The 24,228-nt window shown below is 38.2% G+C and overlaps 1 protein-coding gene across 4 annotated transcripts in view; it reads left to right on the plus strand.

Annotated features, from left to right (window-relative positions):
* The window catches only part of GHR (growth hormone receptor), a 256,405-nt gene that overhangs the window by 221,724 nt on the left and 10,453 nt on the right, over positions 1–24,228 (plus strand). For all 4 annotated transcript variants that reach the window (XM_012777771.3, XM_012777772.3, XM_076007995.1 and 1 more), the window contains 3 exons: positions 8,675–8,804; positions 14,577–14,749; positions 19,223–19,401. In XM_012777771.3, the coding sequence (XP_012633225.2) occupies positions 8,675–8,804; positions 14,577–14,749; positions 19,223–19,401 (482 nt within the window). The remainder of the gene's footprint in view (positions 1–8,674; positions 8,805–14,576; positions 14,750–19,222; positions 19,402–24,228) is intronic.

Below are 24,228 nucleotides of genomic sequence, written 5' to 3' on the forward strand. Positions count from 1 at the left end.
ACATAGGTACTACAGTAATAGGGTATTGGGCAGGGGGGAGGGGGGCGGGTATATACATACATAATGAGTGAGATGTGCACCATCTGGGGGATGGTCATGCTGTAAACTCAGACTTGTGGAGGGAGGGGGGAGAGAATGGGCATTTATTGAAACCTTAAAATCTGTACCCCTATAATATGCCAAAAGAAAAAAAAAAAAAGAAACCAGAAAAAAAAAGAAAAAGAAAAAGAAAAAAAAAACACTTTGGAAATAACAAGCGTACTTTGGAAAAGAATGCTTGCCTCAAAGAAGAGCTTCAAGAGGGAGAAGTCCAGCAAGCTGGGTGAGGGGTTCATTCCTCTCAGCCTAAGTGTTTACTACAGGCCTACTGGGGCCAGGCACTCTGCAAAGCTCAGTGAATTCAGCACCCCTCAGCACAGAATCTGGTCCCCAGGGAGCCCCCAGCACAAATTTAGGATGAAGAAGGAAGAAAAGAAAGAAAGGAAGGGAAGGAGGGAAGGAAAGGAAGAAAATTTGAAAAATACAATTCAACCACGGAGCCTATTTCATTCAGGGTGACTTTAGCTCAGAGAGGTAGAATAGTTGGATGAACTACTAATGAGAGAACTCCCCAAATTCCAATACAGCACTCTTCCTAGATTGTAGACTTTTTCTGAAAAGAGCATTGCAAACAAACCAATAAAGTTTCTGCTGTGATTTCAGAGTGCCCAGGTCACCAGGGGAAAGTATCAGGTAACATTCTAAATGTTCCAGAGAGCCTTAGAGAGCCAGCCCCATAGTATCTGCATGATTCTCTTGTAATTCTGCTTTCCTCGTGAGTGGCTTCATAGACTTGCAGCATTCTCTTTTAATTGTTTCTCAGGAGAATGCAGAGAAAGCCTTTGCTTGGAATTTTGTTTTTAATTTTAACACTAATATGTAATAATACAGCAACATTCTTCAGTTTTCTAGAATTCAGGCTTTAATGGCTATGACTGTCTAGAACACAGCCACAGAAAATCACCTCTAAATAAGTGATGGAAATAGCTGTCACCACCTACACTTGGATATTTCATCTAGTACCAATGAACTTATAACTACATGTTTCAGCTAGTACTAATGAACTTGTAATTACAGAAAGAATTTCAGATTTAGCATTGTTCATTATTTGCTCCTCTTGGGTAATGGCAGTTAACAAATTATATATGCTGAAATTCTGGTATCTAAAAAAAAAAACAAAAAAAAAAAAAACAAATTATAAACTGGCAATCACAACTGACTGTGAGGATGGAAATAGTAATTGTGAACATTTATATAGTGTCGACTGTGTATCAGGTATTGTCCTAAGAGCTTTACATATATTAGCTCATTTAATCTTCACAGTAACCCTATGACCTACTATCATTATCCCCATTTTACAGATGAGGAAACTGAAGATGTTAAGTAATTTGCCCAAGATTACACAGATTGCAAGCAATGGAGATAGGATTGGAACCCAGGGAGTCTGGCTCCAGAATTGGTGCTCTCTAGCCTCTACCTAGTATTACCAAAAGTAATTTCCTAGTAGCTTCCATCAGTTGTCATGGCAACTCTCAAGATAAAAAATTGTTACTATTTTTAATAAATTATGTCATTCCTGGGAAGGAATTATGTGTGAATCATACAAAGCTGTAGTCAAAGCACAGTGGTGAAGCTACTTAGTGTAGGGGCAAGAGGCCTGTCTCTCCCAGAAACCCTATATATAGTTACTTATATAGTAGTTACATTATAAATCAGTAGGATAATTCCTGATCCCCATGCAAAATCATACAAAATGTTAAATGATGTTTGACCGGTTTTGTTAATGATTCAGAGAATCTTGAAATATATTTTAGGAAAAAAACATTTCAGAAATTTTGGTTACCTGGAAAACACAGTTCTGTTGATCATCTCATAATCCAGGCCAGATAAAGGAAACATTCTTGCCTTGCTTTGAGGGAATTACAGACTAACATTTCTATTAATTTTCAGCTTTCATTAGAGGCACGATTAACTTCATGTGCAATGTTTCTCAAACTGAAAGTGGTGACACATTAGAAAATCAATTTATGGATTGCAAGCAGCATTTATAAATTGAAATCAGAATTCATTCCAGGCAGTGAAAGTAATTTTGAGATATTTTATTTCATATATATATGTGTGTATATATAGCACATAAATAAGTGTGTATATATTTATTTAAAAATATAAAAACATTTTTAATTATAAAAATAAATATAAATATTTCTTGCTGAGGGTCACTTTGAAACACTTTGAAAGCCACAAGTATAATGGTTGAGAATATAGACTCGGAAACACAACTGCAGTGTTGGAATCGGGTCTGTATCACTTAGGAACCAACTGACCTTGGGCCAGTTATTTTACTTCTCTGCACCTCAATTTCCTCGTCTATCCAATAGTGAGAATAACAGTACCTACCTCATTCCATAGTTGTAAGAGTTAAAGGAATTAATATATATCATGTGTAGGACAGACAGTGTCTGGCACAGGGTAATCCCTCAGAGGTCATAGTTGTTATCATGTTGTCATTCCCCCTCCATTTTGCTGCTAAGAAGGGAACTTGGAAAAGCAATGATGTTGAATGCAGTAACTTCTTTACCTCGTGGCAAAATTACATCTTCACATCTTTGCACTTCAAACCTTTGAGCATTGTGCATGTTCTATTCTGTAAAATTGCCTTACCTAAATGTAAAGGCTAAAAATAACGATGTTCTTAAATCACTGATATGTTTAGACTAATTAATCACTCTAAGATTTTTACCCAAAGCCTGTGCAGGCATAGTCTAGGAAGTGGACTAATTCTGCTGGAATCACCACCTCTTGTTTATTATTTGTTGGAAGGAACATTGCAGTTGCACCATAGTTGGCCTTGACCAGTGTGCTTATGCAATCTTCAGAACATATGAAAGCTATTTCAGTTGACAATGAGTATTTCCTCACTTTGGCTTATGTTCAGCAATAACCATTTTTTATCCAGATCAGGGCGAATGAGCATGTTGTGACTGTTCTGCTCTTCTAAAACTTATCTTTGATTGACTGCATGTGCATATTTCATAGCATAATCCAAATCTACCACCGTGGGCCAAAAGTCATTAGGTTCAATATGCTTTTCTTTAATTACAGCATGTTCCTTGTCATTTTTCATGCACATATAACCACATGCTATGGTTTGGTCTGAATCATTTCTGTCATCATTGACAATTAAAAATCATGCTTGAAGGTCATCGACCTACTCTATAAAGTTGTTTTCTTAAGTATGTCATTGTACAAGTTTAATTCAGTGGGTCTTCTTAATTACATTAAGGACTATTGTTTTGTTTTCTTTCTTTCCTTATTGTTTGTCTACTGCTGACGCAACTCAAAAAGAAATTGTCAACTGTATATTTAGTTACATTTTGGTCAAATGGCAAGGTTTTCCCTTCAATCCCCTACTTCACACAACTTATCTAAGTCCCCCACCCTCTGTTCAGGGGTAATAACAACTGTCTAGGACTGTCGCATCGGATGGTCCACAGGACACGGTCCGGGGGAAGTGCTCCATTTAAGGAAGATGGCCACTGAGTGCCTTCTGCTCCACAGCTGGAGCTCTTGGCAGGAGATTGTCCTTTCCCTTCAAAGACTCCTACCCCTCCTACCTTCCCCTACCTCTTCAGTTGCTCCTCTTTATCCTTCACTCCTAGCCCTAACCCCCAAGCAGACTTTAAGAAATTATATGTGCTTGCATTTGGTTTTTGTTTCTGCTTTGTTAGGAGTTGAGAATGGAAAAGCATCTCTGGTGAGAGAACAGAGGGTAAAAACACAAGTGAACACTTCAATATATAACTTTCAATGTATAACAGCTGCTTAATATGCTCCCTCTGTGTACTCTCCGAGAAGATAGTCTTCCTCCAAGAAGGGAACATGACTAGGCAGTGAAGAAGGAAGCCAACTTCAGCCTGCCCAGCCAGTCTGACCAGCAAGACAGTTATGGTCACTATCAAAGTTATGTGTTGCAGCCAGCAATTTCTCCCAGTTCCCTCTGACACTGTCTCTGTGTTAGTATAGATTTGGACATAATATCAAGTTTGATTACCTTTCCATACTTGAATTTAGTAACTTCTTCAATTTTTTTAAACAAAAATTTCAGTAGAAATACCAGTTTAACATCTTCTTAATTAATTCTTATTGCTATTTATAAACTATAGTCTATCAGAAATTTAGGCAGAACTACATTTAATTGTACCATTTTGGGGGCGGGGGGAAAGGGCATTTATTGAAACCTTAAAATCTGTACCCCGATAATATGCCAAAATAAAAAATAAGTAAGTAAAAATAAATAAAAAATAAATTGTACCATTTTATGCATATATTTAAAATAGCTCTCAGTTCTACAAATATTCATAATAATATGAATCATTATTATCCTCTTCTGGGGTGATAATATTCATATTCTCCCTACACCTTCCTGAACTAGGCTTTCAGAAGTTTACGCCAAGTGTCCACTCTTGATACATAGTTCTGCTACAACTGCTCAGGAAATCTAACAATGTGGAAATCCACCTTTTCAGTCTTTCATATAATTTTTCTTCTCTACAGAAGTGGTTCTCAACCTGGGCTACACATTGTAATCACCGGGGGAACTTTAAAAAGAATCTTAAAACCCAGGCTGCATCCCAGACAGATTGATTCAGATCTCTGGGAGTAGGCCAAGGCGTCAATATTTTTTATAGCTCCCCCATGGATTCCAATGTGCATTCACAGTTTGGAATTGCTGTTCATAGGCCTTGCCAGTTTACTGAGAATTGAATTAAGAGAACATCTGAGCTTATCATTTTCCTTCTGAGAATTTTTTGAAAAGCAAGAAAGATTGTTGAACAAAAAAGCCATAATATTTTGCTAGTGTGAATAGCTTAGATTGAAATCATACAGACCTGTGTTTTAGTCCCATTTCTGCTACCTATAGGAGTATAAATGTAGGAAACTCACTTACCCTCCAGTTTCACCCATTTGTAACTGGAAATAACACCCACCTTCTACAGGTTTTGTTAGTGTTAAATGAGATAATATGTGTAAGGTATTCAACATGATGTCATAAGCTAAAAAAAATCATAAAAGGGTAGGAAATATTACTAGTTCAGAAATGACTATCTGTTCATTGTTCATCAGAGAGGACAGGACCTAAGAGTCTCCACTGGCCATTTGTTGTCTTTATAGTGACATGAAGAAATAAGATTCTAATAAGATTTTTAGACATAGACAGAAAGGTGCTCATTTTAAGATTGTGCCAGTACCTCTCAGACTTGGAAAACCTCAGGATGATACTAAGGAGCTGGATTTTAGGAATGATGGATGTCTTCAGCCATAGAGGTACTAGTTGAAGCAGGAGGTACCTGAGAAGGAGCTAAGCAGCCAGCCACAATACAGTTCTTCTTGCCTCCAAAAGAGGAGTTATGCACTTTCCCACACTCAGTGTGATGCATTCCATTTGCTAAGAAAAGTGGCTTGTGTCATTCTTGAATACTGCTTTCAAGTTCTCATATATTAGATTCATTTTTTCTGTATAAATAGCATTCATACATTAATATTTAGTCGAGTTAATAATATTTCCTACCCTTACTCCAGGTTGCCCATCAACTGGGTCCTCAGCTTCAGGCTCTCTCACATGTATGCAATCAAAGTGTCAGCCAGGGCTGTGGTCTCATCTGAAGACTGGGCTGGGGAAAGATCAGCTTTCATACTCACTTACACAGTTGTTGGCAGGATTCATTTATTCAAAGTTTGCGAAACTGAGGGCCTCCACTTTTTTCTGGTTGTTGTCCAAAAGTCACTCTCAATTCTTTGCCATGTGGTTCTCACCCACACAGCAGTTTACTTCATCAAAACTGGCAACAGAGTGAGTCTGCTAGTGAGACAGAAGTCTCAATCTCTTGTAACCTAATCATGAAAGTGACATCGCTCAATGCTGCCATATTCTGTTGGTTAGAAGCAAGTTACCCCAGGGAAGGAAATACATAAGGTTGTAAATTACAGAAGGCAGGAATCACTGGGGCAACTTTAGGAGCTGCACTTAATAGCATATACCCAGCCATAAAAGAAAGGGGGAAGGAAAGAGAAAAAAAAGAAGGAAGGTGGAAGGGAAGAAGAGAAGGGACAAAAAGATAGACATAAAAAAGGCACAGAAAAAATAGCTTTCATGTAGTAAGTACATCTATATCCAAGTTCCATGCATACACTTCATCACATTAGCACCACAACCATAAATTTCCTATTTCTTATTTAGAATGAAAGGATCATAGGACTTTCTATGCATCTGGAGTTAAAAGGAAAACAGAATGAACTTAAGAATACTAAGTTAAAGTAAGCAAAATGTGTTTCAAATTAGTTCCTTTTTAAGTTTTTTTTTCCAGCTGACAAAGTTTTTTTTTTAATTTCTGTTTTAAGTTTTGAGTTGGGTTTATTATTCTTGCCATTATGTGACAGACATATTACACAGGGAATATAGAAAGCTGGATGTCCTTTGCATTTGGTATTCTCTGGTTGTTTCAGCTCAAATGCCAAAAATATGTTTTTATTCTGTACATTATTGTTAATGGTTGTATATGTCTCTTAATTGTAAAAGTGAAGTTGTATAGTACCTTGTATGTTATCTCTTCGAGGCTCTCTATTGGAGAAAACGGAGCCCAATTGGCTTGGGAAGGTCAAGGTTAAATAGTGTCAAAGCCAAGACTAGAAGACCAAATCTCTTAATTTCTAATCTAGTGCATTACTTTTTACCTTCTGCGCAAATGGTCAGAATGTGAAATATTCTTCTCAAGCCTGCAGGCATAGTTGTGGTTTAAGTATGTTTTAATAATCACAGATTTTCTAAAAAGACCTAAAATAGTGTTTTCAGTGCTTCAGCTAGTAGAAAAGTACCTTTATCCATGTACTTTACTATATGCTAGTTGTTTAACTAATGAAACACTCACCTTTTTCACTGTATTCACTTGTAACAAATCCCACAGGCTCCTACACTTCTTTGGGAGTGTTTTGGGAAGGGCTAGTAAATACTGACCACATCAAGAGGGCTGCCCTTCTGCCTTTAGTACCAAGGCACAGCCTGTCCATATCCAAAAGTCATGTAAGCTCAGTTCATACAGGAAAAGGAGTCCTTCTTACAACAGTATGAACATAGAATTTTATTACAAAAGAAGTCCTGCTGTCATCAATATGTGCTACCAGAGATAAGGACATATCGGCAACTCAGGATTTTCTGAAGATTGGCTTGCTTATAGCCAGACTATTCAGGGCAAGAGGTATGCTTAAATAAGAACACATTTCCTGAGCCTGAGCTTCTTCACTACATTAACATCAGTATTAGTGAAAGGGGGTGAGGGTGAGCTCTGCATTTCCTAGCCTTATCATCTCTTCTTACCCTGCTTATTTTTCTACATAGGATCCCCACATACATGTTTTTTGCATGTTATTTATTTTTTAATTATCTTTTAAAATATTCAGAAAGATATTTTAAGATTGAGAGCCTCCCTAATGCTCAAGAATGAGAGTTTTAGATTCGAGAACAAATATATTAAGTTCACAATCGAATGGAGGACTAATCACATAAGAAGCAAAAAAATAAAAAAGAAAGAAGAAGAAGTAAAGAAACCTGACCATCTCCAAAATGGCCATGGATGCCAGAGAATTGACTCATAAAAATGGGTTTCACTTCAGACATGTCTGTTGCACGTGTATAGCTGCAGATTTCATAGATGCAGAGGAATTTTGGCTAATATCCTTGATACCAAGGCACATCCTGATCTGAAGGCATTCTCTACTTCCTAAATTAAAATTAACATGTATGTATCCATAACTTGTTTAGAGATGGCATCTTTTTAAGGAGTTTCCTGGCTGATCTTGTGAAAGAATGCAAACACAAGTGACTTTTTTTCAAAAATCTATAGAAAGAAAAATGGCCCTGTAGTGCATGCTGTGGTCCCCACACCAGATCCCCTCTGTCCACCTGATGTCAGCACAGCCATATGGTTCCCAGTTGCCAACTTGCACATTGCTTTGCACAGTCAAGTGCCTTCCCAGGCAAGGACCCTCAGTCCATGTGCAGGTGCAGCCTGGAAGTGCATGGGAGCTAATGTCTCAAAGGAACCCCTCAACAAGTGGGTGCTGTGAGTCAGTGGATGAATGTCCCAGCCTCCTCCCATCCTATAAAACAGCGATGAGGCCCTTTCTACACAGCTTCTCAGAGGGGCCCCAGTGGGGTTGGGCCCCAGTTAGCCACTGTGATAACCAGTTCAATCACACACACATTACTAGCTGTTCTCTTTTCCCTTCCCACTCCCCCCATCCCCTCACTTCTAGTTCCTGGGGTCACCTTCCAGATGAACTACCTGCACCCAAAACCTCATCTCTAGCTCTGATTTCTTAAAAAGGTCCGAAGAAATAATGCTTGAAATAAAGGCAGAATGGTTTGCCTCTAGAATCAAGGGCTGACGCTGGCAAGCAACAGGTTCTGAAACTATGACCTAGGAGCAAAGCTTTTGTGGAAGACATTGGCGTCACCTCCTCGATACAGAATATGCTGGCTTCATCCTAGTAGTTTCTTCTTGGAACACTTTAAATATGTGTTTTATTAGGACCACATATGACACTCCTGATTTCATGCCTTGCCTTTTTTTTATTCTAGATTCTTCTGGGAAGCCTAAATTCACCAAGTGCCGTTCACCTGAACTAGAGACTTTCTCATGCCACTGGACAGATGAGGTTCACCATGGTTTAAAGCACCCAGGATCTGTACAGCTGTTCTATATTAGAAGGTGCAGACTTCGTGCCTTTCTGATTTTTCTTTCCATGGATGTGCTGACTAAAATATACTGAATCAATTGCAGTGTAGGAATGGAAGTGATTTATTTTAATAACCTAAAAGTATCATTCATTCATTTATTGAAAAAAAATTAAGCCCTTACTGTATGCTGAGTACTATTTTAGACACCGGAGATAGAGCAGGGATTACAAAAAGTTAAAAACCTTGGTCTCATGGATATTTCTTTCCAATGGGGGGAGATCGGCAATAAAAAAAAATAAATAACATGTCAACTGGTAGGGGTTAATATAGGTTACCTATATTATACCAATATAGGTTAATAAGGAAAATAAAACTAGAAAGAGGATAAAGAACATCAGCACCGTGTGTAAGTGTGTGCATGTGCATGATAGCATGTGAGAGTGAGTGTATCAAAATGTGAGTGAGAGTGTGTGTGGATACCCATGGGTGTGTGCACGTGGGTGAGGGAGTGTGCGTAAGGGGCTTGAGTTCTATTTGAAATGGGAGTTCATAGGAGCCCTCTTGAATGTGGTATGGAGCAGAGACATAAATAAAGTGGGAGGGGCCATGTGAATGTCTGGGAGAAAGCTTGTCCAGGCAGAGGAAATTGCAAGTGCAAAGGCCCTGGGGCAGCTTTGGCATGTTCAAGGAAAGCAGAGGACATCACAGATGGCACAAAATTGAAAACGGGGAGAGTAATATGGGAAGGAGACAGAGAGTTAATTAGGGACAGACTGTCAAATAGGGCTTTGAATTTTACTTTATTTGTGGTAAAAAAAAAATAAAAACTTTGGATGTTTTTTGAAAAGATGTACTATCTAAAAGATACATCTTGGTTTCTATGTGTAGCATAGACTACATTCTTCCTTAATTAGATGTATTCAACAAAGGACTGTAATACTTTTCTCTTACATTTTTACCAATGATCCTGTAAAATAGCAGGGGAAGAATGAAACAAAGATTTTTCAACATAGTTACCACCCAAATAGTTTATTTCTTTCCCCTCACCTGGCATTATTTCCTTTTCTGTTTACTCTTACATTGTACCTTTTTTCCATTTTTTTAATTTTAGGCTTAAACACTGTATCATTTCTTCTTTTCCACCCAACCCCCAGGGAAGGCCTAAGCCAAGATGCAGGGTTAGTGAGGCCCCTTCCTTTAGGCCCTTATTGTTCATTATTCTGAGGATGATGCTGTCTACCCCATAGAGGAGCTGGGAAAGGGAAGAAAGATGCAGTGAGCAGTTGAGGACATGAGCTCAGGGGGCCACCAAACCTTCAGCCTGGCTGTGGCACTGTCTTACCAAGTAATTCTCAGCATTGTCTCTGCACAACTCAGCCTCCTTATTTGCAGAATAGAGATAGTATACTTGCCTCATGGATTCTTGTGAGGATTTTATTAGACAATACATGAAACACCCTTGGCAGAGTGTGTCACACATAATAAGTACTGAGTAAATGGTAGCTATTATTCTTACTGGTGGCATAATAATAACAATTTAAAATAATGATATAGAATGCTAATTTCTGGGCTATAAAAATGATTTTTATTCTTTATAGTTTATGATTATTGATATGCCATGAGACCATTTTTAATGCAAAGCTGGGTTTTTAATTTGCAGATAACAAATACTTTGAGTTAGCAACCAAGGCTGGCCTTCCCCACCTTCTAGGTTTGAGAGAAGTCTCTTGGACGTACCCCAAAGGGCACACAAAGATGAGGTGATTGGGCACCAAATACATTATTTTTTTCCTTGCAGCTGACACTGCAGGAGATAGGGGCCGGTCAGCAAAGAAGATTTGTATAAATACATTGAGACATGAAGTTAGTGTGTTTGGTAACACTTTTGAATATGTTTGGAATTGATTATGTTATTTGTACATGTAGAAAGAGGCTCAGTAAGTGCAATTTTTATGCTTTACTTCCACAACTCAGAGAGCCAGCTGAATCAAAACAAATAAAGTAAGCTACTTGTCCAGGCACAATGAACCGAATTGAACACAGAAATAGCAGAATAACATCTTGAGCTGGACCCACTTTATGAAAATAGTTTTTTCACCACGTTAATAATCACCAAATCTGAATGTGAGCAAAAGGAGAAATCCAAAGGTATTAAGGCATCACAAATATACCTTTGTCTCTTACCATCATCTGTCACGGCGACGTGACTCTGCAAGACTCTTTTGCAGTCCCCAGTCCTTTCAGCATCCAAACCCAGGCTCTGTACTAACAAGGATGCTGCTGAAAATGTGGCCAGATGGTGGGGAAATTTCAGGCATATTCAGAAGAATGTCTCAGGTTTTGCCCTAGTGGAGTTTGGAATCCCGGGGGTAAAAATTGTCACATCATAAACACGCCAAGTGTAACCTCATGATTAAGTGACAACCAAAATTTGCAAAATCAATATTTTGTGTTTTCTATAAAAATATAGCTATTTTGAATATTTTAGCCAAACTATTTTAGCAGAAGCCCACAGCCCAATTTATCTGTGATGGGTTGAATTGAGGCGTTAGGAGTATCGGGACCGGGCTGCACTGACCAGTGCACATATGTATTACACTTGTCATTGCCCACTTACACAAAGAGGACAATTAAATGCATTTTCTGACTCTTGTCATGATTTCTGAGAATTCAGTTACAACTCCTGAAACTACAGAATCATGCTTCCCATCCCTGATGCAAAAATAAAACTGTAACATGATTTTATCCAAACCCGGAATCAGTGAAGGCAGAAAGGAGCAGAGTGGGGGTGGTGCAGTGGGCATTCAGTTCGCTGGCCTGGCCTTGGCATCTAAAGCGTAATGGAATCTAAACACATCGGGCTGTCAACAGGACAGTTCGGGCACAGCCCCACAGGCAGTCACATGTTTTCCTTAGCTCTGCTCCTTGCCAGGTGAGCTGGCAGAAGAAGCAGCTTCAACGTGTCGGGGCAGCTGATTCAAAACAGTCTCGGCTTCCCTGTGATGGAGATGGTGCCAAATTCAGCCTTGGAGCTTGGAAGGGACACGGCATGAATGCAGATCACAAGCATGGCAAAAGGAGGCCCTGTGAAGCGTGTCTGAGCTGCTCCGCTCTCAGTTGCTTGCATGTAAATGCCTTGTTTCCAAAGGAAATGGGCATATCTACACTTGGTCCTTAAGGATATATCCCCCACTTCTGACGTCTCAACCCAAATTCCCCTCCAAAAATTATCCTGGCCTTACAAAAGAAATTTTGTTTTTCTTGCAAGGTTGTGGGGGAAATTAAAAGGGAGAAAGGGCATTGTTATTATATCTTTTTCCCCTAAGGAAAGTGTTAAATCTTAAGCCAAAACCACATGAGCTGTATGACATGAAAACAATTGCCGCTGAAACATAAATGTTTTATTTTTATGATTTCTTTCCCAATTGGTTACCTTTAGATGGAAAATATTTCATTTGCTTTTTATTCTGATGTTTAATGATAGTCTTTTTCTATGGTTCTCACTCCTATTTCACAAGATAGTCTGGGAACAAACCTAAAGGACTTAATTTGGGGGAGTAAGAGCAGGAAAGAGTAGCTGCCATAAATTGGCTTTGGTCTTCTGTGTAGAAAGTCAACCCAGTGAAGAGAGATGACAGAATATCTGTTTTATAACTCTATTTGTCTAGATTTAATACTTTAAAAAAATAAGTTTGGAATATTTATTTAAAGTAAAATTCAACTTTGGTTAAGGAAGAATAAAATTGAGAGTTGTGTTTTGAAATAGCTGTTCTTGATCCATCATGCTTAACATAAGTGCTTTAACTTGTTTGTCCTGTGGAGTTAATGGATTTGTGATAATCTAAACAAGGGTTTTTCACACAGTCCTCATGGGGACCAGGGTACTGACATGCCAAAGTTGAGAAGCTATGTGAAACACACCAGAGATAATCTCCGTGTTCTAAATCCAGACCTGCTAAGCACTATTCTGTATCTTTAGAACATCTTAATACTTTGAATTTTCTAGCTTTTACATTATTGATTTTGCCAAATGTATTTGATATCTCCTCTACTAGTATATGAAAGCCTCATTCCCTGGGCAATCTTAAGCCATTCTCTTCAAAGCACTTTTATTTAGTTTGAATGTCAATATCAAATTAACCATAGTATGTAGTTCAATGACCCACTTATCCCTAATTTTTTAAATCTTGTTCCTGCTACTCTAAACACATGTACATGCATTGACACACATACACACAAACACACTTGATCCTTTCTTCTATCATTTAGCCACTTACCATTCCCATCAGGGATGAATATCCCTCTCATCCAGTGATATTCAACTTCTAAGAATCTCAACCAGAATTTAAGTAACAATTCACTATCTTAGACCCGGCAGTCTCTGCCATTTTAATCCCAAGTTCTTTCCAACAGCTGATGAGCAGCTGTCTCAAGGACCCCCTGATACTGCACTGGTTCCTCCTAGTGCCAAACAGACCAGCCTGAGAAACAGCTGTAATGAAGACAACATGTGTCTTCTCCTCCCTCCCTTCCAGGCCTACAGTGTCTTCCTCACCCATTGCTACCCAGCACCTGTCCCAGCAGAGGGATGGTTCCAAACCTGCACTGTCTGGCCTGCCAGCCACAGGCACCTCTGCCTGCACAGGGTCATTCCTACCTCCCTCTTCCTCCATGGAAGATTACATGGTTTTATGTCCCCTTGACTTATAAATCCTCATCTTAACTGATAAGTTAGTGGGTAAAAAGGGGATAAGGAATGACCCCACCCACCCAAGCAGCAATTCTAATTTAAGAAAATTATTTCCTGTCATTCCATTGCCTCCTGCTCCCCTCACCACATTCGTTCCCATACTTCCTTACTTCACTGTCTTTAACTACTTTGTTCCCTCCTTTCCTTGCCTTGTTGCCATCTATTAAACTTGTACCTGTCCTTTAAAGTTGCTAAAAACCCCACCTCTACCTTGAAACCTTCCATAATGAGCTAGAAAAATCATTCCCTCTTCTGAACTTTTAGAGACCCTAATGGGCACTGCTAATGAGCACTCATCCACACTGCTTTGTATTAATATGTTGTTTTTTAGTTTTTTCCCCCTGAGGCAGGAATAATTCTTTAGAAATGTGTGAATCTCCCAAGAGTGTATAGCACAGTGTTTTGTACATAATCAGTTCTCATTGAATATCAACAGAATGAGTGCATGAGACCAAAAAGAGTGCTGCAATGAGAATTTCTGAGTCTTCTTGCATCCTGAAGTTAGGGACTTAATCTTATTTATCATTATATCTGCACAGCACTGGTGCCAAACATAATGTATCCCTCAGCGTAGAGCACACATCAGCTGGCTCCTCACTTTCTCCCACTACGAGTTGGAAAAGCACCCAGGTCCAAAGCTTCACTGTTTTCTGGGATCCTCTGGGGTTCTGTATAATTTGGGGAATGACTCTCTGCACTATTTTAATAAGGGAACATTTTTAAAACCTCCCTAAGCCCCAGAACCCCTAGAATCATCACATAGAATGTGAATGAATATAATACCTACCATAGGAATCACTTAATTTAGGAGCCGGCATAGAATATGCATTCAATAAATGATGCTTTTATTATAGGCAGAAGTACCAAATGGCCTCCTAGTAGCCTTTAGACACTGATGATATTGCTCACAGATGTGGAAATGGTGTTGCTAAAATATTTCCTCACAAAGTATTTGTGTTCCAGTTTATTGAATCTGACTGTCAAGCACCTCACTTTGACTTAAGCTGTGGCATGATTTTTGGAATGATTATTCTTTTTTATTCTCCATTTCAGGAGCACTCAAGAATGGACCCAAGAATGGAAAGAATGCCCCGATTATGTCTCCGCTGGAGAAAACAGCTGTTACTTTAATTCGTCATATACCTCCATTTGGATACCTTACTGTATCAAGCTAACTAGCAATGGTGGTACAGTGGATCAGAAGTGTTTCTCTGTTGAGGAAATAGGTAAATCACAGGTTTGTGTTTCGTTTGACATAGGTTCAGACTAAGTAATTGGGAAAGCCTTCAATGTCCAAATGTAACCAAGTAGGAAGACTGTAATAGTGTTTATCAGTACATGGAGATCTATTTTGCTGGAGATGGGTTCAGCTGGTGAACAAGAGAAAAAGGGCAGGAGTAGTTTAAGTTGACTCTAACATAAAGCGGCCTGGCAGTAAACGTTGTGAAGACTAGAATGGGAGCCTTGTGGAGTTTTTTCCTTTAGGTCTTTAAAGCTGGATTGCATTCTTGTGTGCCACTGCAAGGGGTGAACTTAATATTCTCTTAAGATTTCTTCTCTCTTAATTGTCTAATATGATGATTATATTCAGATCTACTGAAATACACTGGGTTTTGACTTCTATCATTGCTATAATCAAAGCCTAGATTTTCTTTATCAGAAACTATAATAATTCTGGAATTTTACATTTACAAAACAGCCATAAACCATTTAAAGACATGTTTATAAGATCTCAAAACAAGCATTGGAGATCATCAGCTCAATGGATTAAATGAAAGATGCAAACAGAGGATCCTTTGCCCAGCATGTGGACACAGAGGGAAATAAAACAAAGCAAAGCAAACAACTATATTTAGTATATTAGTGTTTATACTGCAATAGTATAAACAGCAAAATAGAATCAAAGAAGGACTTTGAGTAACTGATCTTGGTGCCTCAAAATCTATCCACATAAGCTCATGTGTTGCTTATAGGAATTCCTTGTCACTTCTCTCAGATGTGCTGCTCTCATGGGTGGTTCCCTGGGCATGAGCACACTGGAAGAGACAGGAGAATGTGGCTTGAAGCTGCAGATGGAAACAAATAAAATCATATAGTTTGGGTTTGAGGGAAAATATTGAGAAAACTGTAACAAGCAAAAAAGATAACCCAGTTGCACAGTTTGGAGAGACAATTTCATATATGTCCTAACATCCATGGGTGTGGTTATTGAGCTACAGCTAATAAGATAGTTGAAGGGGGTAGTATAAAGAATACTGGGTTAAGGACTGTGTTCTAACCCATCCCTGCCAATAACCAAACCTCCTCATTTAGCTGGCTGACTTGCTCAGGCACTGTGCTGGGGATGGTGGCTATAGAATGAGTAAGATACAGTCCAAGAGGGGAATTGGGCATGTACACAAATAATTTTAGTACAATGTAGTAGGTGCTGGACTCAAGGTGTGTGGAATACAGAATGACCAAAGTGGTGGCCAAAGGCATGAATTATTGGCTGGGCCCGAGGGATGAGAAAGGGCTCCATAGAGAAAGGGTGGAAGTTCAGTTATCTCTTACAGCATGAGTGAGAGTTGCCAGGTATCACAGTGGACTGTGCCTTCCAACAGCTACTAAATTCCAAAAGTGACAAACAGCACAGAGTGTTTAAGGACTCAGGAACAGTTAGGCAGGCCTACTGGCCAGCTGGAGAAATCATCTCCATCAGGTCTTGTGAGCTCCACAAAGGAATGTGGACTTTATCTTATTGCCACAAGGTACTTTTGTAAATGTTTAAATAGGGAAATGACCTGAAGATAATAATAGCTAACACTTACAAAGGACTTACTGTGTGTCAGGTATAATAGTGATATAAGATAAGTTCTATTATAATTCCCATTTTATAGATGATGAAACTGGAGCTCAGAGCAGTTAAATAACGAGTTATCAAACAGCTGGTAAGTAGGTAGTGCTGGGATTTGAACCTAGAAGCCATGCGCCCTCTCTTGAGGCCACACAATACCACCTATCATGTTATTTATGCCTCAATTTCTGAGATTTCTTCTAGCCTGAAGTTAGAGACTTAATCTTATTTATCTTTATATCCGCACAGTGCTGCTGCCGCCAAACATAATGCCTCACTCAGCCTTGAGCACATATCAGCTGCCTCTTCACTTTCTCCCACCATGAGTTGGAGAAACACAGGTCCAAAACTTTACTATTCTCTGGGATTCTCTGGGAATCTCTGTAGTTTAAGAGTTGACTCCCTGCACTGTTTTGTGTTAAAAACACAAAGGAGTGTTTTTAAAACTTTCCTAAGCTCCAGAACCATCATCTGTAGAATGGGAATTATAAATTACCTACCACAGGAATCACTTAATTAGGAGCTGGCATAGTGTATGCATTCAATAAATGACATTTTTATTATAGGCAGAAGTACCAAATGGCCTAACGGATGTGGAAATAGTGTTGCTAAAATACTTCCTCAAAAAATATGTATGTTCCAGTTTAAAAGAAATCTTGGGGCAGTGTGGAGGGTGGTTTGGAGTGGGACAGCCTAGAGGTAGAGAGATTAGAAGACTGAGATGATCAAGGCAAAAATGACAGGATTACAACACAATAGCAGGGGGCAAGGCGCCTGAGAGTAAAAGAACAAAAGACTGAGGTAACCCTAGTAGATCTTAAGAAGGATGTCAATCACTGCAAGCCTCAGTTTTCCCATGTATTATGTATGGATTCTACTGCTTCACAGCGCTATTCTTTGGATTTAAAGTGATATATTAATTAGACATTTTGTCATTCATTCAGCAAATATTTACTGTGTCTTTTCCATGGGCCAGGCAGTGTTGTATGTGCTGGAGATAGAAAATATCTGCCCTGGTGGGATTTAACCCCAGTGAGGGTGGAAAGCAACAATGCTATGGAGAAATATAGGGAAGGAGAGTCAGAGTGTTGCAGAGATTGCAATGTTAAGTAGAGTTATCTGGATCGGCTTTCCTGAGTCACTGATACTGGAGTAAAGAAGGAAATAAGAGGGTTATCGTGTGTGTATCTGAGGCAAGGGCATCTTAGCAAAGGACATAGCAACAGTAAAGATGCTGAAGTGGGAGAATGCCTCTCCTCAATCAAGAAACAAACAGTACAGAGTAGGCGGAGAGACTGGAGAGAGGCCAGACCTGACAGATAGAGAGTCGATCTATAGAACCTTCTATGCCGTGGTAATGACTTTGGCTTTCACTTGACGTGCGGTAGGAAGTCTGTGGAGGATTTCAGATGACGAGTGATATGATCTAATTTACATGTTAAGATCATCACTGTGTCCACTTTACTGAGGACTGTGTAGAGAACAGACTGGAGGAAGAATGGTGAGGAGGAGAATACAGCAAGAAGGGTGAAAGCAACAATGGTCAGGACCAGGTTATAGAGGTACAGGTGATGAGAAGGGGTGGATTCTGGGTACATCTTGAAAGTACAGCTGATGGAATGTGAGGTGGTGAGGGAAAGATGAGTCAAGGAAGAGTTAACAGAGATGAGGAAGAGGGAAGAAGAGCAGTTTTGGAAAAGGAAGACCAGGAGCTTGTTCGGGGCTATATTAACTTTCAGATACTTTTTAAATGTCAAATTAATTTTGACATTAATGTCAAAAGTAATTGACATTAATGTCAAATGTCAAAGGAATTTTCAAGTATGGCATGTGAATGTATGTATGGAGGTCAAGGAGGGATTATTATTGTGCCATATATTATATATATGGTGGTACCAAGTCTTCTCCAAAATCCTCTATTTACAGTGGAAAAGGAAACTTTTAAGATTCAAAATGAGTAAGAAGTTTTAGAAAATCTTCCACCAAAAACATTTTTATACTATGGTCACTTAGAGGGTTGAGCTTCAATTATCAGGATTCCTCAACAAATCCAGAAGGATGAGTTATTACTGCCATTATGTGGGCATGTGTAGTCTGGCCATTTTGCATACCCTTCCAATTCAGTTTTCAAAATGTAGTCATGATTAGTCAAATTTGGACTCTTTGGAATCTACATCTTTCTTCATCAGCCTGGTGGTCTTTGAGATCTTAATAAGCAGAATGCAAGAGATCTACCTTAGAATGTAGATGATATCAATAAAAACTGAGCAAAATGCTATTTCAAATTGTTCATGTGGCAATTAAGTAAAAGACAGTAAAGTAAAAAAACACTGAATCCTTACCATTTAAGAGAGTACTATAATGTCTTCCTTCTTATAACTGAAGAAATGATCACATGTAGCTAGGAAGACCATGGTGCTAAAGAGCATTAGCAGAGTGTGCAGAAAGATGTGAGACTCTGTCTCAAAAAAAAAAAAAAATATGTCTATGGCCATACCACCCTGAATGCACATGATCTCTTCTAATCTCAGAAGCTAAGCAGAGACAGGCCTGGTGAATCAGAGTTGGGCCTGATTATACTTGGATGGGAGAAATGTAAAATATGTCAGATCTTCAAAAAAAGTTAGTGATCAGATTTTTTACAAGAATTTTTGAAAGGGATTTTAAAAATTAAAAACAGATCATTCTTAAGTAAAAAATGGTACTCTCTTAGAATGTGACAGTTATACCGATGGGAATATTAGAAGAATTAAGAGTATGAACAATGAAAATGTATCAAGTAATTTGGTCTTTTCGGAAGAAAGCACTCCATTAATATCAAGTTGTGTCTCTCTGTGTACTAATTCTCTGTGGAACTGCACAGTGCAACCAGATCCACCCATTGGCCTCAACTGGACTTTACTGAACATCAGTTTAACCGGAATTCATGCAGATATCCAAGTGAGATGGGAACCACCACCCAATGCGGATGTTCAAAAAGGATGGATAGTTCTGGAGTATGAACTTCAATACAAAGAAGTAAATGAAACTCAATGGAAAATGGTAAGATGTCACTACATCTTATACTTTGATATTTCTTTCGATTTCAACAACCCGTCTCTCACTTATGATTAGACTTCCTTTGGACCTAATACCACATGCCCATGCTCCCTAATTTTTTATTTGAGGGAAAACTGATCTAATCATTAAAATGTCATCTTGGAATTCTGTGAGACAGGAGATGCTTATAGAAGCCTGTGGAAGGAAAGGAAAACTGTTTCCCCAGTCATTCTTAGTGTCCAGTTTAACTTTATAGCCAAATTATAGACTAGCCACTTAGCTTTCTTTGGGGATGTGGCTAAACATGGGAAGGGTTATGATCAAGGTCAGCAGTGGACCATGGCCAAATATTTTCCCATGATTTTAATTGCTGCTACTCACAAGACTTCCCCATTAAAATAAGTTCACAAGTGACTACAGATGGGAGACAGAGGGAGGGAACTTAATCCATTAGAGGTTTCAGAAAGATACTTTGTTACATACCTCAGAGAAGAATCAAGCTAAGGGGTTCTTACCGAGGCAAGTAGAGAGCATGGTACTGGTTGATCTCTGAACCCCCTACTTCTTACAAAGTGTATGGGAACTTAGCACTTAGATAAATTCCACTTGGCACATAACAAGAAGAAAAACAGGATTATCATGCTGCTCCCAATATAACTAATTCTAAATCTGTCTAACCACAGCCACAGCCACAGCCCTGGCCAAGCCTAGTGGTTGCTGGCCAGTTGTCAGGTGGTGCCCAACAGCCTGGCACTGCTTACTCCCAGAATTTTAAGACACCAGGCCCTGTCCATTCAGTGAACCACTGAAAAAGAAGCCAATTTTGTCATTAGAGGAAAGTTAAGTTTGGAGCAGCTTTGAACAGTTACAATGCTGGGCTTTGAGGTTCTGTTTTCTGAATCATTTTAATTTAGATATCTAAATTAAATATCTAAATCTAATATCTAAATCTGTTCTGCAACATGTTGCAAAATAATTCTGGTTGAATGCTAAGTCAAACAAGACTTTCTAAATCCAAGCTACAATCAAACATTTATGCAGCAACCAGGTATTGAAATAAGTGCTACTACTGTGCACGAGGCACTGTGCTTGGTACCTGGAGCAGCAGTTCTCAAAGTATGGACCATGGACCCCTGTGGCTCCCTAACACCCAGGGAATCCACAAAGTCAATACTATTTTCACAATATACTAAAATGTTATTTCCATTTTTCACTGAATTGACAGTTACACTGACGATATAAAAGCAATGATGAGGAAATGCTGGCACCTTAGCATGAATTAAGGCAGTAGTACCACACTTTACTAATAGTCATTGTATTCTTTACCCCCATGTATTCACAGCGAAGAAGTGGGGAAAAGGCAGTTTCGTACATGAATGTGCTTGATGAAGCTGTAAAAATTATTAATTTTATTAAATCTCAACCTTTGAGTACACAGCTTACTAATATTCTGTCTGTGTGACACATGGGAAGTACACATAAAGCACTTCTGCCTACTGAGGTAATCACGTTTGTCTTGAAGAAAAGCACTTAAAAGACTTGAGTTGTCAGCTGAACTAGCTGCTTTCTTTGCATGGAACACCATTTTTACTTGAAAGAACTACTGATAAACTGATAGATGGTTACTCATGTTTGACATGGCAAACATGTCTCAAAAAAGAATGAAATGATCTTGTCACTTCAAGAAAAACAACTGATAGTCTTTGTTGCCAGTGAAAAACTTTGACCTTTGAAGGGAAAATTAGAATGTTGGAAAGCTAATATCTACTATAGCTTTTTGCTTTGTGGTTACCATGAGGCTTACATAAAACATCTGATAGTGATAACAGGTTATTTTAAGCTGATAACAATTTAACTTTGTTGCATACATATAGTTTTACTCCACCTATCCCCAAACACATTTTAAATTTTCAAGTCACATGTACATCTTTTTTATTATAGCTATTATTATTTTGAATAGTTTCATCTTTTAACTATCATACTAAAGCTATAAGTGATTTATATGCCACAATTACAGTATAGAGTATCCTAAATTTGAAGTACTTAACCTTTACCAGTGAGTTGTATACATTCATATGTTTATGTATTTATATAATTAACATCCTTTTCTTTCAACTTGAAGAACTCCTTTTAGTATTTCTTATAAGACAGGTCTTAGAGGTGAGGAATGGTGAATTTTAACGTAACAAAGTACTAAAAGTTTATTGATGGGGTTTCAGATTTCCCATTTCAATGAACCTTTAAGAAATTACCATTTGAGTTTTGATGTAATGTTAAAGACGGACTTTCACAATTATCTGAAAAGGTTACTAAAATAATCCTCCTTTTTCCCACTATAGACATGTGTGAGGCCAGATTTTATTCATATACTCAACCAAAACAACACATTCTAACAGATTTAATTCAGAAGTAGATATAAAAATACAGCAGCCATGTTCTGTTAAGTATGACATTGAACAGATTTGCAAAAATGTAAAACAATGGGCCGGGCGCGGTGGCTCACGCCTGTAATCCTAGCACTCTGGGAAGCCGAGGCAGGTGGATTGCTCGAGGTCAGGAGTTCGAAACCAGCCTGAGCAAGAGCGAGACCCCATCTCTACTAAAAATAGAAAGAAATTAATTGGCCAACTAATATATATAGAAAAACTTAGGCAGGCATGATGGCGCATGCCTGTAGTCCCAGCTACTCAGGAGGCTGAGGCAGCAGGATTGCTTGAGCCCAGGAGTTTGAGGTTGCTGTGAGCTAGGCTGATGCCATGGCACTCACTCTAGCCTGGGCAACAAAGCGAGACTCTGTCTCAAAAAAAAAAAAAAAATGTAAACAATGTCACTCTTCTCATTCTAATTTATCCTGTTTTGTAAAGTACAATAATTTTTACAAAAATATATTATTTATTTTAACAAAATCAATTTATTATTTTAATTTTTCAAATTAGCACTTTAAATTTGTTCATTTTCAGTTTTTAATATGGCAAATAGGAATAGGTATAACCAAATGAAACCACAATCTTTAGGATTCTTAATAATTTTTAGCAGTGTAAAGGAATCCTGAAACAAAACATTTTGACAACCTAGATTAAACAAGGATATAAATTAGCATGTTAGCATTCATAGATTCAATGATCCTAGTTCCAACCCTGAAAATCCATGGCATGTATTTATGGCACCACTATGAATCTTACACCCTGAACCAGGTTCCTGGGAGCCTGTGAGTCCACCAACCAACTGGTCAGGGCTGCATCTCAACATGACTTTGTTGCACGTTTCATGGCACTCTTGCTAAATCTCAGATAATCTAAAGGGATCAGTTAACTTTTCCTTTACTCACCTTTTATTCATTTTATTTATAAATTTGGTCATTTGTAAGGGTCTTGGACAGTTCTTACGAATATTAGCCATTTATCTGTAATAATTGGCTTATATCTTGAAGAAACTCACAATATAATTGGTTATTGAGCACAAGCATCATAAGAATAAAAGGAAAAGAGGTTTGTAAGCAGAGGGGGAAAAGCTAGTAATTTTTGCTTGTATTAGAAATTCATGTTACCATTTGACAATATGAATTTGGTTATCAGTGTGCCTTTTTTATTGAATACATTTTTCATGTAATAGTTATGACTAAGTAGTTGTTTGCAACTATTTTCCTACTAAATCAATAACATTTTTTTAAAGACTTCATGGGTGGCATGGAATTATTCACTGTGTCTGAGCCGTATCTTGAGTACCCACTGTATACCTGGTATTGTACTGGGCTTTCAAAATACAAAATAATGAGTTTCTTCAGGGAATTTACAATGTAATATAGAAAGATGTGTGTAATTAAATTTGAGCAGTGAAATATAATTAGTTATAGAAGAAGTATATCCTATGGCAGGGTGAAGTGGGGGAAAGTGCCAGAGAAGACATAATATCAGCAATCCTCAACTCTTGCACAGAATTGGGTGAGGAATAGGTACCCCTACACAGGCAGGTGGGAAAGTTGGGTACAGTGGGAGCCATGTGAGAAAATTTAAGTTTGGTGTGGCTAGTGTGGAGGACTGGGGGACAATGGAAAGGGGGACACACGTTGAATCACTGATGGCCCTTTTTTGGTTCTGTTATTAGTGAAATCTTTAAATAAATAGTATTGGTGACAATAACAGAGTAATAAGGGCTTCAAAATGGAGATATAGGCTTTTAAAATATTTTAAGAAAAATTATAATATCCATAATCCTGCCTTATAAAAGGCATTTTAGGCATCAATATATTCCATATATTCAGAGACTACTATAAAATATAGAAGTAAAACATCTCATGTACACATGGGGGGAAAAAGTTACTTTGTGAGTAGAAACTAACTGAGGGAGAAAGAAAAATTTGTTTTAGAAGCTGAAAGCCCAGCTGCTGACTTAATAAAACAAATTATGAGAAATTTATTTACATGAAAATTCATGCTATTAGAAAAAAAATGAGTGTTCCAAGTTTTCTATAAACGGGAACAAGATGTTCTACCCAAAAATATATGAAAAGCACATTGAATACCTGCTTTGAGTATTTGACTTGGAGGAAAACATCCTCACTAGGTGTGTCTACTGCTTTGATAGCAATATGTCTTAAAAGTCTAATTGTCTCACTCTACCCTTTCCTGGGAAGGTAAAGAATATCCTGCCCTTAAGTGTTGTGAGACCCTGATGTTCATTACCAAAGGTAAAAGTCCAGTGACTTTTCTTGCCAATTTTAAATAGCAAACTATTTTGATGTTGTTTTAAGCCTATTACAGCAAGGAGATTAGGTATGTTGCTTTTAATAAAATTATCTGAAAGTTCAATAAAGACAACTATGATTTTTCC

This window comes from Microcebus murinus, chromosome 11 (assembly GCF_040939455.1).
Source record: "Microcebus murinus isolate Inina chromosome 11, M.murinus_Inina_mat1.0, whole genome shotgun sequence".
Taxonomy (NCBI): Eukaryota; Metazoa; Chordata; class Mammalia; order Primates; family Cheirogaleidae; genus Microcebus; species Microcebus murinus.